We start from the raw sequence: 14,679 nt of genomic DNA on the forward strand, positions 1-14,679 counted from the left end.
CGAATATTATCTCCCCTAAAGGGTTCACAAATGTTACTTCTCCTAAGTTATCAGATCAAGGAACCTTGGCCCCGCTGGTCCCCGGCGCTCCTAGATCAGCCCCTGATTCTTCACATCCTCCGGGAGGGTCCCTGGCGCCCCGTACCGCCCCGTTCCAGGCGTATGCGCCTGCGCACTCCGCTTTGCGGGCCGCCCTGGGGGGTCGTGGTGCCATGCGCACGCGCGGACAGAGCGAGGGAAGGGTGGCCTCGGAGAGTCCGGCCGTGTCCGCCATCATGGCGTTCGTGCCCACGGGGCCTGAGGCCTCGTTCTTCGACGCCCTGGATAGGCACCGGGCTTCCCTGCTGGCCGTGGTGAAGCAAGGCGCAGGGGAGGTCCCTACCGGGGTGACCCGCGTGGTCTCTAGGTACAGCCGGTCGGCAGGCGAGGGCAGGCCGGGAAGGTGGCCGCGGGGAAGGAGAATGCCGGCCGCACCTGACCGGGCCCTCCACAGGGCTCCCGGCCGTTAGCTCTCGTCTTGCGGTCCAAAAAAACGTCGCATTCCAAAAAACCCGGTGACCACGTCCATATGCACACCGGATGTTTTCTAGAATGTTCCAGCATCCTCTAGCCTAGTTCCCAGGGTTCTCAATATCCTTTCTAGTCAGGGAGGCCGAGATCCTATTTGGCTCTATGTTTTAACTTTGGGGATTTTGGATGAGGAATAAGAAGAGGGAGGAGAAAAATGCAAAAGCGTTTGCTCGCTACACTGTTGGGTTTCTCAGCTAGACCAAGGATATCAGTACGTTAAGTGGTTTACAACCGTCCTGTCCTTTTCCTTGACCCAGAGGAAACAGATGAATGGGTTTTAAGGGATTTATTTAAAATCAGCGGCTCCTCCAGCACCCGGGGTGGCCCTAAGTGCAGAAAATGCGGTTGTATGGCGGTTGTGTGGCTCACAGCTTTCCTGTCCTTTCTCTTGGCTGCCACCGCTTTGCATCTTAGACACATTACTTTTGTTTTTAAGCCCAAATCAGCCACCCCAAACCCCACAAGCAAACAAATTTTACAGAAGTAATTAGTTTGTGGGAGAATTTAGGAGATTGTGGGAATCCTTATTGACAACAAAGACGTGGATTAATCCCATTATACCTTAAATTTGTTTCCAGTATTTTTCTCAAACTGTTCCAAGCTTTGAAAAAATAGCAAGTCATTAGTCTCTACTGTATTAGAACATACTAAATGTTTCAAAATCTATTTTCTGATCTATTTTTCTTTTCAGTGAAAACATTGAAGACGGTGTGGACATTAAAACTCAACATTTTGCCCATCTTCTATGTTTAACTTGGTTTCCCTTCCTAGACAATGTGCCAATGTTACTTAGAATGACATGTTTGAAGCTGATGGTCTGTGAAATTAACAGCCAGCTGACAGAAAACTGGGTTTAGTCTTGATATTTTGTGGTAACGTGGCATGATTTAAGTGGCCAAGTCAGCCATTTAGTACAGAACTCACAATTTATTCCTTTCCTGGTCGTGATTGAATTCTTTCCTCTTGAATCACTAAAATTTAAAAATGGTTAATTTTTACGGCATGAGATCAATTAGGGCAGTGTGCTACAAGCAGCTGTGTTCGTGTGCATGCGTGCATGTGTGCGTGCATGCGTGTCAAGACTCATCTCACATCATCCTTAGTAAAACATTTAGCAGTGGTATGTCAGGCCAAGTCTGTGTAAGTTCGGTGACATCGAAGTAAGTTAATGTGAGCAAATAGAAATGTATTTGTAGCTTATATTAGCTCATCGTTAATGCCGAAGTGTTATTGAAGACATGAATTTACAGGCAAGTCTAATGTCTCTGTAAGTACCACTATACCAGCAGGTGTATGAATGCATGGTAATGTCAGAGACGTCAGACTTTAGTAAGAGAGGTGGTTATTGGCATGCATTTGTTAGGCGTAAAAAAGAGTAAGCAGAAGGGAGGCCTAGTGGCCAACACCTGTAATACGAGCACTCAGGAGAAAAGGCAGGATTGTGGGTTTGAGGCCATTTTGGACTTCATGGTGAGTTTCAGGCTAGCCTTAGCTATCTTGTAAGACCTTGTCTCCAAGATCAAGACAAAGCAACAAAAATCCAATGAAATAAGGAAGTTGTGCCAGGCAGTGGTGGCAGGTGGTGGAATACGCCTTTAATCTCAGCACTTGGGTAGCAGAGGCGGGCAGATCTCTGTGAGTTTGAGGCTGGTCCACAGAGCAAGTTCCAGGACAGCCAGGGCTGCACAGAGAAACCCTGTCTCAGGAGAGGAAAAAAAAAAGTTGTCTTTGTATTGATCTGGGAAATATTACATGCTATAAAATTAAATCATGATGTGTTTATTGTTTCAGTTCTGAGGTTCTTACATCTATAGAAAATATTATTCAAGACATAATCAAAAGTTTGGCAAGAAATGAAGTGCCTGCCTTCACAATAGACAGCAGATCGAGCTGGGAAAACATAATGTGGGCATTTTGCTATTTTATTTCTATGTTTTAAAAAGATGCATGTGCTTGCCTCTGTGTGTGTGTGTGTGTTTATGTACCTGAATGTGCATGTGCACGTGGTTGCCCATGGAAGCCAGAAAAGGGTGTCAGATCTCCTGGAGCTGGAGTTACAGATACTGTGTGTGACCTGGTATGGGGACAGAGATCTGAACTCCAGTCCTCTGTAAGAACAGTAAGCACTCCGAACTGTCCAGCCACTTTCCAGCCCCTGGAAGTTGTGTTTTATTATTTATTTATTTACTAACTTATTTGTTTGTTTGAGAGGAGGTCTCACTGTAATGTCCAGCTGGCCTGGAACTCATAATGTAGACTAGGCTAAAATCAAATTCACAGACTCTCTAGCGCTGGTATTAAAGGTATGTGCCAGGCTGGGCAGTGACGGCATACACCTTTAATTCTGGCACTAGAGAGACAGAGGCAGGAGGATCTCTGTGAGCTTGAGGCCAGCCTGGTCTACAGAGCTAGTTCCAGGACAGCCAAGGCTGTTACACAAAGAAACCCTGTCTTGAAAAAAAAAAAAAAAAAAAGGTATGCCTGATCCTTGCAGCTTTATTTTAAAATGCACTATCTATGTTGTTATTTCAATTTATATAGTCATATGTCATTCTTTTTATCCCCTTTACCTGTCCCGTAAAAATTATCAGGTTTACAAAATCCACACCCCACAGAAGGGCTGTGAGAAAGATAAGGCCAAGACAAGGAGGCTAGCAACTAGAGCAGCTCCGAGGGAGGGGATGGTTCAAAGTCTGTTTGTCCTTGCTCAAAACAGCAAGTGTAAAGCCACACTTCTAGCACTGGGGAAACACCCTGCTGTGGTTGTCTTCCACTCTGCCAAAGCAGCCATTGCTCAGACAGCTGGAGTCAGTGCTGACATGTGGACCACAGTGTGGGCATCCTGAACACGGCACAGAGATAAGGCTCCTTCCTTGCCACCTAGTCTATCCTAGTTCTCCAGCCTAGTGACAAGGCTTGGTCTTTCCTGGCTGTGTAGCCTTTTCTACCAAACCAAGTTGCAGAGGAAAGGGACTAGGGAAGATCCTTTTATAAGTATTATTTTAAGATCAGTATAACTAGCATAAGCTGTATACTTGGGCGATGTGTTGTGAAGGATGGATTTCAAGCAGCTGCCATGTGTGGTGTTCTCCTGGTGCCTTCTGCCACCTTTAGGAGAGCCTGGGAGGTTCAGTTTAACAAACTGATATCAGTCATTCACACAATGTCACTTTGTGGGTAGTTGAAATAAAATATTTCAAAAATTATTATTAAATAGAACCAAATTATTAACTGAGAATGAATAATGGCAAAATGAGTAAAATATATAATAGTAAAGTATGTGTAAGTATTCCATATATATTGTCTTCCCAAAAAAAGAACTACACACACATACTCCATACGGAAAGGTATTTGGTTTAAACCTTAGCTAGTCTCCTAGCTAATTAACAGCCTGTAGCAGTTTGAGCCTTTGGGCGTTCCTAAGCTCCAGTGCCCACACAGAGAACTGTGGGAGATGACTGAGTGGCTGAAGTGCTTGCTGTGAAGCGGGAACGGCTGTGTTAGGGTACCCAGCACCTTCATAAAAGCAAACTCTGGCTTATGCCTGCAACCCCAGAGACAGGTAGTTCCCTGGGGCTCAAAGACCCCCCCCCAGTCTGTGGTGACTGGTGAGCTCATAAAACAAGATGGGTGGTACCCACCTGCAGAACAATTTTCTCATGGTCAAAACCTCTAGCCTCTGTCTGTGCCTTTGTGATATGCAGAAGGTCACACCGAGTGTGTGTCCAGGAATTAAGTCTTTCTCATTTTGTTCCTTTGTTTTGAACAAAACAACAGGTTTGAAGATTCTGTCGGCCTTCAGATGATACCTCAGTGTATCACCAGAAAAATCAAAAGCGATTCACCAAAATCAGTTAAAAAGTTTGGTAAGTTACTCTTTCATGGTGTTAAGTAATTAACAATAAGTTAGCTATTTCTAGAGTTTAGCTGTTCCTAAATGGATGTCTTCACATGTTCTTTAGTAGGTAACTTGTCCTTAAAATAAATTCCTAGAACTTTTCACTGTCAGTAACATTGGGAGCACACGGCCACTCCAAATAAGCATGTTCTAGGTTCATGTTCAGGAAAAGTTACTTTGATTTGCTACCCAAAGAGCCCTTGATTTTCCAACTATTCTTTACCTAATGCTCTCTTTTGGAAAGATAATTTTTAAATCATTATAGACAAGCAATGGGGGCAATTAAAATCTTTGACAACAGTGTCTTTCAAATTAGTGAGAGAAGTAAATTGTTTATGTCTTATTTTCCAGCTCTAATTCTGAAAATATTGTCCATGATTTATAAATTAGTACAGAGCAACACTTATGCAACCAAGAGGTAAATATATTGTTCCGGCAAATGGATGCTCACCTTACTAGACCTGGATGGAGGTGGGTGGTCCTTGGACTTCCCACAGGTCAGGGAACCCTGATTGCTCTTTGGGCTGATGAGGGAGGGGGACTTGATCGGGGGAGGGGGAGGGAAATGGGAGGCGGTGGCGGGAAGGAGGCAGAAATCTTTAGTAAATAAATAAATTTTAAAAAATGCTGTGTGAGATTTGGTTAAATTAACTGTTTTAGTTTTAAATTTGATGTGTATGGGTGTTTTGCCTGCATGTGTGTCTATGTGCCACTTGCCTGGTGTCTGAAGAAGCCAGAAGATAGTCTCAGTTCGCCTGGAGCTGGAGCTACAGATATTTGTGAGCAGCCTTGTAGTACTGGGAATTGAACCCAGGTCCTCTGGAAGATCAGCCATTGGCTCTTATCTGTTGAGCCATCCCTCTAGCCCCCATTAGCTTTTAAAATATGCTTTGGATAGTCATGAATCCTGGAGCCCAGGTAGTAAGCAGCTCTCATGGTATGCTGGTATGCAGTAAATGTCCTCCACATAGTACTCTGCGCATCACAGGTCAAGAACATGGTGCTCATTCACAATATCGACCTTACATTTTCATAGAGACATATACTACACTGACAGCCAGCTCTTTGGGAACCAAGCTGCAGTGGACAACATTATAGATGACATTTCCTGTATGCTGAAAGTGCCCCGGAGGAGCCTGCATGTGGTAAGCCATTCTCGGAACAAAATACTGCCACAAAACAAAATGACAGCTGCCCTTAGTGCCAGAGCTGAGGCAGAGGCCGGCAGGTCAGCGAGATCTTGTCTGGGAGGAGAGTGTACTCTGGCCCTTTTTATGTCATCTGATCGTACATTTTCTCAACATAACCTCAGTCTGTTTCCAATGTGTTCCTTTGGTCAAATGAACCTAAACAGGGCCCTTTTCAGATATTTTTATTTTCTAAGTACACTTACATGCTTTCTCCTCCATCTCTACCTAAATTCTGGTCTAAGATAAAATACAAATATCTTAAGAGGTGAGCATGAAGAGGCTTGTAGCAACAAGTATATTAATGAGAATAATTTCAAATCTGTTATTTTTTTTCCAGTTATCTACATCCAAGGGATTGGTTGCTGGCAACTTGAGATACATGGAGGAAGACGGTACCCGAGTGCAGTGCACCTGCAGTGCCACGGTGAGCATCCTTCCATCTACCTGCTCAGTGCCACACAACCCCTTCCATTTTGAACTGGATTTCATTCCTTGCTTCATGTGTAATTTAGAGACAAAGTAAAAATTATTTATAATTGTTGACTATGTGTATGTATGTGTGTGTGTGTGTGTGCTCACAGGTGTGTATATATGTGTGCTACAGCACAAGTGTGGAGGTCAAAGGACCATTTTCAAAAATCGCTCCTCCTTCCACTGTGGGTTCCTGGGCTCAAACTCTTGTCATCGGGTCTGTGTGGCAAGTACTTTTACTCACTGCTCCATCTTGTTGGCCCAGAGGTTTTAAAATAAAACTGATGGGTGAACATGTGTGTGCTTTATGGGGTTCTATACCAAGCACACTATTTTCAAATATGCTAATTGTCATATTGAAATAAACAGACACGTATTATCTTTTACAATGTGTTGATATTTTCAAATGACTTGTGACATGGCCTTTTTGGCATGGTTATTTACATAATCTGTGGGTTTGAAATGAACACATTTTATCCCAAACCCCTTGCTGATGTGGGTGGTCTGATGCTCCCATCAGGACAGGGCACAGCCATGCTGTGAGGCCCTGCATCAAGACACTTTCCTTCATTCTGTCTGCTCCACAACCTTCCCTGCTGGGGAAGCTAAGTAGATCTGTGTCTGCTTTCCTGGACTTGTCTGTTCCTCACTGAGGGACAGTCTCTAGTCTACCCACTGAGGGACAGTCTCTAGACTACCCACTGAGAGTCAGTCCCTAGACTGACTCAATGAAAACTGAATACATTTGATTGTGGTGATGGATTATTAAGTGCAGTGACACTTTTTTATTTAATTTACAAACTGCTTGGTTTTGTTTTTTCTTTTTAACTTAGGCTACTGCTGTTCCATCTAACATCCAAGGGATCCGGAGTATCCTTCAGTGGTAAAACTGTTTAAACTGGAATGTTCCTTCAAAGAACTTTGCCTTCCTGTTGTGTAACAAGTTAGGCCATAGAGACAAGTAGCCACAGTCAGCTTGCTAGGGCTCTCGGGAGCTGTGAAGTAGGTCCAGCACCTGTATACCTGAGTGAATACAGATATTGGGAGGTAAACTAAAAACTTTTTCCCGTAGCTGCTTTTGAGTTGAGATATACTCTGCTGTCACGTAGCGGGTGACTAAGCCTGGAGACTGTGACTAGAGTTTCTCAGCCTTAGCTCCACAGATCTGATCACAGATGCGAAGTTTCTGTTAATAGTAGAGAAGGATGCGACATTTCAACGGCTCCTGGACGACAACTTCTGCAGCAGAATGTCCCCATGCATCATGGTCACGGTAGGACTTCTGCCTCACTTCACCATTGTGGTGCCTGGAAAGAGAGTGCCAACGTCTGTGCACCTGTCCCTGTCCAGTCTAATGCACCATCTAGTCTCACAGCGCAGAAGACATCCTTCAACCCAGCCCAAGTTCAGATGGGTCTCTATTCTTAAAAACAGCCGTTTCCCCAGACAGGCTTTGTTTTCTTGCTCCTCTGGGTCTCCCTCACACATTCCTGCACAGTGTTGCTCAGGGCTGGGCAACTGACAGTGCTTGCTGCTCTTCACACGAGTTTGTATTCCAGGTGAGTCACTGGCGCTTTCCCTTTTCACACACACATGCGCAGGAATAGTGAGGGACGTAGGTGGTGTTGTGACACCAGTGGGCCCACAGGATGCCTCAGCCAAAGGCCGTATCTCAGCCAGCAAGAGCCAGCCCAGAAATGCAGCAGGCAGGGTAGCTGAAGCAACACGGGTGCTTCTCAAAGTTCTGCATCCTAGGGTCAAGACTAGATATTAGTTGATTCTCTATCTACTAAGGGCAGACCACTTCCTGGTCACAAAGAAGCTATCTTCTCATTGAGTGTACACATGGAAGAAAGAGCAAGACCGAGACAGGAGAGAGCCTTTGTGGAGCCCCTCACATAAGGGTTCATACCCCATTCAGGGGAGTCCATCCTGCTGTTCTCGACCCCAAAGTCTCACCTCCACATCGAAGGGTAGGGTTCTGACATGAACTTATTGGTACTGACAGAAGTATTGGTCCATTGTGGGCAGTTAGCTTCTTGTGGCATGGCAATGTGGTGAGAAATCACAGGAACTGGCTTCAGGAGGGCAGAAAGATTGGGGTGAAATGGGAGCTGCAGATAAAGCTCCCCTCTTCTGAGATCTCTCCACATCTGCCTTTACATAGCTGTAGAAAATCCACTACTTGGAGAAGAAAGCTGTTTAGAGTCCTGTGATTTGTTAGAGGGACCGGAAATGCAGCCTTAGCATAGCCAGGAGAGAGTCTGAGGAGGAGGTGTCAGGCAGCACCTTGGAAGCCTGACTAGTCTTGTAACATTCTGACTTGGACCAAAAGGGCAGACTCACAGGAGGCTTTGCATCCTTGGGTTTATGTAGCAGCCTGCAGATCAGATGGCCTATCTCATTGTGAGGATGGGGTGGGGACTGAAGGAAGGACACTTAAGGAGGACTAGGTGACTCCTGATTGTGGGGAACAAGTCTATGTGGCTCTGACCTATGGCTTCTTGCTTTAACGTCACCACTAAAACCCAGAGGGCAGACACAAGCACTCAGTTCTTTGTGAGAGAAGTTCCAAGTGTGATTTTGGCATGGATTCTTGGGGTGATGGCAGAAAATCCTAGTGGCATCTGCTAAGGTGGAAGAGCCAAGAGGCAATATAGAGGGTAAAGGACAATTTTAGTGTCTGGCCTCTTTCCTGGCATCGTCTGGGTCCCAGGAACTGAACTCGGGTCATCAGGCTTTCTCTGCTGAGCCATCTCATGGGCTCTCCCTGTGCCCTTTTAAATAACACTGTGGTGAGCGCCTTTGTGTAGGGACTTTATTATTTCTACTGCTGCTGAAATGTTTCCATGGAGTGGGGTCTTCAAACAGGTATACTGGAAGTAGAGGTGTGAATATATATGGCTCTTCCTGTTGCACATTGTACATTTTCCTCACAGTCAGCACTAGACTCCCCCTCCTGGAAGTCAGAGTGGGGGGTCTCACTAGCCAGTGTTGATAAAATGCTGGCAGAATATACCCAGGTTCTCCACAGCCACAATGCCCGACTCTGTCTGCTTTCAGGGAAAGGGCATTCCAGATCTGAACACAAGGCTCCTGGTGAAGAAGCTGTGGGACACATTTCATCTTCCTGTTTTCACACTGGTAGATGCCGATCCCCATGGTAATCTCTCCTGGACTATTTGGTACAACTGTCGTGACTAAATTATACCTGTGGTTATGTTTTTCTGCTCTTAGAACAATTCACAGCGTGTTGCATGGGCCAGGGGATAACTCAGTGCTGTGGTACTTGCTTGATGTCCTAGGCTCAATCTCCAGCGTGGTAATCAGTAGAGAAATAAATCAAAGGGACTGTTAATATTGTCAAATTAAAGGCTATAATCATTTAAGGTAATGTTTAACATGAAACTGAGAACGTAAGTTTTCATTGGTAATGTTCATAAAAATAAAGATTTTAGATGTTAGATAAAATTTGAGAGTGCAGATTCCATAGCTGCAGCCTGAGTCTAATTGTCAAGCTCACTCTCAACAGGCATGGAGATAATGTGCATCTACAAGTACGGGTCCCTGGTGAGTACAGAAGAGAGCATCTGCTCTGCTCCACAGTGCGTTTCACAGTCCTGGGCTTTACTTACAACCCTAGCAAGCCAAGGCTCTCCAGAATGTCCCCGGGGAAATGGTGATCTCTTTGAGAGCCAATCTTTGCTTCAGTGGTGTGAGTCCTGCCCCTAGAATGCACAGCTACTCACAGGTAACCCAAGGATAAGCCTGTTCTGCTCCAAAAGAGCATCAGATAGACCATAAATGTCACATGCAGCTTCCAGTTTTGACTTTGCCACTGCGACTCCCACAATGACAGGAGGGAAAACATCAAGTCCACCCTGGAACCTATGGTGACCAAATTTCACTCTTGAGAACCTGCAGAGCTACAAATCCTGGTTCCCTTCAAACTCACTGAACCTGCATCTCCCAATGAGCTGGAAACCCAGCCAACTTCTTACAGTGGGGTGGCAGAGCAGGGAGGGAGGAAGTGAATGCAGGTGAGATTAATAAAGCAATGGCTCAGAGCACCTCACCCTGCTGCCAGAATAGAAAGCTAGGGCTCCACCCAGGTCACCTGACACAGCTCTGCTCTTTACCTCAGTCCATGTCCTTCGAAGCCCACAGTCTTACCGTCCCAGCTATCAGATGGCTTGGTCTCCTCCCTTCTGATATTAAAAGGTAAGGAGTCTCATTGCAGTGTGTTTGACATGCCTGATGTCACTAGAAAAGCACTTGCTGTCTGTAGTTATAAGTAAATTTCTTGAGGTTTCTGTTATTTACATAGTTAATGAAGGCCGGGCTTGATGGCATATGTCTTTAATTCCAGCACTTGGGGGATAGAAGCAGGCAGGTTTCTGTGGTTTCAAGACCAGCCTTGTCTACATAGAGAGTTCCAGGACAGCCATCACTATTATACATCAAGAGGCCCTGACTCCAAAAACAAACAAAAAACCCAAAACTCAATGGATTATGCTGGGCAGTGGTGGCACACACTTTTAATCCCAGTACTTGGGAGGCAGAGGCAGGCAGACCTCTGTGAATTTGAAGCCAGCCTGGTGTTCAGAACTAGTTCCAGGACAGCCAGAGATACATAGAGAAACCCTGACTCAAAAAACAAACAAATCAAAATCAATCAATTTAGTTAATTTTACTTTCAGCTAGCTACAATTATTTTTATAATTATGGTTAAACCTTTGTACAAGTTTTTTTTTAATTTAAAAGGATAATGCGTGAAGATGCATGACAATATACTTGTAATCCTGAGCTCAGGGGACTGAGCCAGAGGCCAGTCTGAGCTCCAAGTGAGAATCTCCCTCACAAACACAGATAATATGTGTGAGGCCAGGAGTGCAATTAAATTTCAGTCCTGATCTTGAACATTCTAATAACTTCACAGAGTGATCCCATCTTAATATCAGAGTTTGGGAACTTCCAGCACTTAAAGTTATTGGTCATTCGAGGCAGGTTACTAGGTGACCGGTGATTTTCTGCCCTCAACCATGACCTTTTCCCAAAAACCTCAAGATCCTTAACTGTTTCTTTGGTTTTTGCATACAACACAATGTGATCACTTCTTTTGCTTGTTACCAATAAATACATTTCTCTCTTGTGGACCTCATGGTAACAGCTTCTGCTCCTGAGTTTCCATGGTCCCGTGCCAGCGTTCGTTCAGGCCATTCCTCATAGCTGTTCTGCAGAGATTGTAGGTTACAGGCAGATCAAAGGGTCCTCTGATAATTAAATCTTTCCCTGAATCTTAACATAGTCTCTGAGGATTCCCAGAGACATGGTGGGTCAAAGTGTATGTGAGTTTGAGGCTTCCCCGGCCTTCAATAGGGTCCTTGTTGTGTTCTCTCTAGAGAGTGGGCCACCTGGTCCTCACTGTGGGGGAAGATTGCTTTTCAAATACTTGTAAAAATATCTAATTATGTGTAGGTACTAGGTGATATGAACGTGTGAGTGCAGATACTCACAGAGGACTAAAGCCTTGGGACCCTGGAGCTGGAGTTACAGGCAGTTGTGAGCTATTCAGCACGGATGCTGTAATCAAACTTGGCTTCTCCGCAAGAGCAGTATACATTCTTAACCACTGAGCCATCCCTCCCACCCCTCAAATGCCCTCTTGCGATCTATTCTCCTTTCCCTGGGTGAAGAACTTGAGTGTGTGTATATGGGCTTTCCTGAGGCAGTGGGCTGTCTTGGGTGTAGATGCTGATTTCCCAAACATGGGGATCATTAAGCTATGAGCTGAGTAGGAAGATAACCTTCTTCATGGAGTTTCAAATTCTTCCATAGAAGGAAGCAAAGTTTAAACTTGTCATGGCCATGATCTTTTGGCATGACCTCTTTGTACAAACACGGATTTGGACAAGCCTTCTAGCACGAATTCTAATTGTTCTTAATAACAAAAACTCAGAGTCAGATGTTAGGGGTTGAAAGTTGAGAGATCAGAGAAGCAGTGCAGCCACTAGAGAGACCTTTTACTTCTATTGAATCATCAGACTGAAGGGAGGATTCTGTCTATGAATCCTTAGACTGCATCTGTCTCTACAAACCCTCAGACTAGGGAGAGCTCCTGTCTCCTCCCACCTTATATTCCTCTCTCCGCCCAGCCATATCTCTCCTGTCTACCTCCCTAGTGCTGGAATTAAAGGTGTGGGATCCCAAGTGCTGTGATCACCTTAGTGTGAGCTCTGTTTCTCTTTTAGACAGATTCAGTTTAGTGTAACCAAGGTGACCTTGAACTAACAGAAATCCCTCTGCCTCTGTCTCCTGAGTGCTGGGATTAAAGGTGTGTGCCACCTCTCCCTGTCAGGTATGGCTGACTAGTGGCTTAGCTCTGCACTCTGATCTTCAGGCAAGCTTCATTTGTTAGATTACAACCAAAATATCACTATAGAACCTCATGGCTTTTAAGGTAGAGGTCTTGGAGGAACTCCAGCTGTGTCCTGTAAACCACTCTGGTGTCCTTAGAGCCACTCCAGAGAGACATGTGATCAAAGGAAAGAGACTGCAAGGAGCAGCACTGGATTCCCTGCAGTCAGCCAGCCAGGAACTAATTATGGGGCCACTGAGGACAGCTGAAATTAGTGTTTACCTGGGAACCTCGGACTTGACTTTAAGAGCACATTACACGGGGGCTGGAGAGATGGCTCAGAGGTTAAGAGCATTGCCTGCTTTTCCAAAGGTCCTGAGTTCAATTCCCAGCAATCACATGGTGGCTCACAACCATCTGTAATGGGGTCTGGTGCCCTCTTCTGGCATGCAGGCATACACACGGACAGAATATTGTATACATAATAAATAAATAAATATTAAAAAAGAGCACATTACACCATAAACCCAGATCTCTCTACTGTTTTCAAACTTCAAACTAGATAAAGTGTGCATCCCAAGTAAGAAAATAATAGATACACATCCTCAATACTGACTTAGTAGGCAGCCACTTCCTGATTTCTCAGTGTCAGCCACTGGCCACTTCTGCTGGAGCTCACAGCTGCAGGACAAGCTGTGGCCTGTCCACACTAGCTCTGCTCCGTGGACCTACACCAGTGCTTGAACAGTGTCTGTCTATCTGTTACCATCTCAGAGGTGAGGAGGGAGAGGAAGGATAGAATCTGTTTCTATGACAACACAGACTTCTATTTTGAAGTTGGAAAACTCCCTGGCCTAAGTCACAGAGCCCCAGATGCTGGGATTGGGGAGGCTGGCCTGAGACTCACAGAGATCCACCTGCCTCTGCCTCCCGAGTGCTGTGATTAAAGGGGTGCGCCACCACCGCCCAACCTCACTTGTTTTTCTGTTTGTTGACATAACATAAATACAGGCATGATTACAGACACATCCTGTCCACTCCGTCCGATTTTTTTCCAGGTTAAATATACCGAAGGATAGTTTGATTCCACTGACAAAGCATGACCACATGAAACTGGACAGTATCCTGAGGAGGCCTTACATCAGCTGTCAGCCCTTCTGGAGAAAAGAGGTAGATGGTGTGCTTCAGAAAAGGCAAACGCTGCGTACTTTCTTTCTTTTGTTAGAGTGGTACTTTTCAGCACATCTGTGAACTTCTGTTTCATCTTTATTACTGTTACTGATTTTTAACTAATGTTTTCAGGTAGTGTATGAGATGATGGGTTTTATTATTGCATTTCTTGCATATATATCATGGTACTTTGTTCATCTCCCCTGCCCCCACCCCTGCAGGTCATCCCTGCTGGCAGGTCCTATTCCAAACCCAAACCCAACATGGCCCACCTTCTGCTTTCACACATACATACATGTTAAACCTAGAGTCCACATAGAAGAGAAGATGTGCAGCACTTTGTCTTTTCCTTCTCTGTTACCTGCTCTCGTTCTCCCTCCCCTCCCTGGTTGGAGCCTCCCTCCCCCACATAGTACCTTTTCTACATTCATGTCCTACCTGCATATATCTAAATCTAGATTCTCTACATGGAAGAAAACATACAATTTGTCCTTCTGAATCTAACTTACTTCCTTGAAATTCTACGTAACCAACAACTGATACCAAGGCAGTTTGACAATTCACAGTTTGTTGAAACTGCATCACAAATAGTGCTAACAGAGGTCAGCAGGATGAAGACTTCTGTCTTTCCTCCATGGTTATATCACTTTATCAGTGATGGTATTGCAGTTATTGGGATAAAATAAAGGAAGAAAGAACTCATGAAAAACCCGGAACAAAAGCACCTAGTTGTGAGGCCTGACCTTACAGTCTTGGCCATTAGCCACTCACATGCTCTAGCAGTCCTGAAGACAGCCTAGCCTGTGGTTCCTGACAGACGCTGGTAACACTGTGGTACCTTCTGGCAGATGGAGATGATGGCAGACTCTAAGATGAAAGCAGAGATCCAAGCCTTGACCTTCCTGTCGTCAGACTATCTTTCCAGAGTGTACTTACCCAACAAGCTGAGGTTTGGAGGATGGATATAAGATTGTAGCTGGGCGGTGTGTACTTTTCAGAGCTTTTCATCTTCTTGTTTGAAC

General features: G+C 45.0%; 1 protein-coding gene across 4 annotated transcripts; it reads left to right on the forward strand.

The window, feature by feature from the left end:
- Nucleotides 1-275: 275 nt before the first annotated feature.
- Nucleotides 276-14,625, forward strand: Spo11 (SPO11 initiator of meiotic double strand breaks). Of its 4 annotated transcripts, XM_050152914.1 has the most exons (13): nt 276-406; nt 2,362-2,475; nt 4,348-4,436; nt 4,820-4,886; nt 5,505-5,613; nt 5,996-6,082; nt 6,963-6,999; nt 7,293-7,402; nt 9,193-9,292; nt 9,662-9,699; nt 10,274-10,350; nt 13,546-13,657; nt 14,506-14,625. In XM_050152914.1, the coding sequence occupies exons 1-13, from the start codon at nt 276-278 to the stop codon at nt 14,623-14,625; spliced, it is 1,191 nt and encodes a 396-aa protein (XP_050008871.1). The 4 variants fall into 4 exon arrangements, with proteins under 4 accessions (XP_050008871.1, XP_050008873.1, XP_050008874.1 ...); XM_050152916.1 differs by lacking the exon at nt 2,362-2,475 and having other exon boundaries at nt 5,457-5,613; XM_050152917.1 differs by lacking the exon at nt 2,362-2,475.
- Nucleotides 14,626-14,679: the final 54 nt, after the last annotated feature.

Source organism: Alexandromys fortis, unplaced genomic scaffold (assembly GCF_014885135.2).
Source record: "Alexandromys fortis isolate MF-2015 unplaced genomic scaffold, M_Fortis_MF-2015_v1.1 scaffold_81, whole genome shotgun sequence".
Taxonomy (NCBI): domain Eukaryota; kingdom Metazoa; phylum Chordata; class Mammalia; order Rodentia; family Cricetidae; genus Alexandromys; species Alexandromys fortis.

Excerpts from the sequence above, each read along its gene's own strand:
- Spo11 (XM_050152914.1), top strand. The coding sequence starts at position 276 with ATGGCGTTCGTGCCCACGGGGCCTGAGGCCTCGTTCTTCGACGCCCTG. Across the intron at positions 2,476-4,347 it reads TCGAGCTGGGAAAACATAAT|GTTTGAAGATTCTGTCGGCC; the intron begins GTGGGCATTTTG and ends ACAAAACAACAG. Across the intron at positions 7,000-7,292 it reads TAACATCCAAGGGATCCGGA|ATCTGATCACAGATGCGAAG; the intron begins GTATCCTTCAGT and ends TTAGCTCCACAG.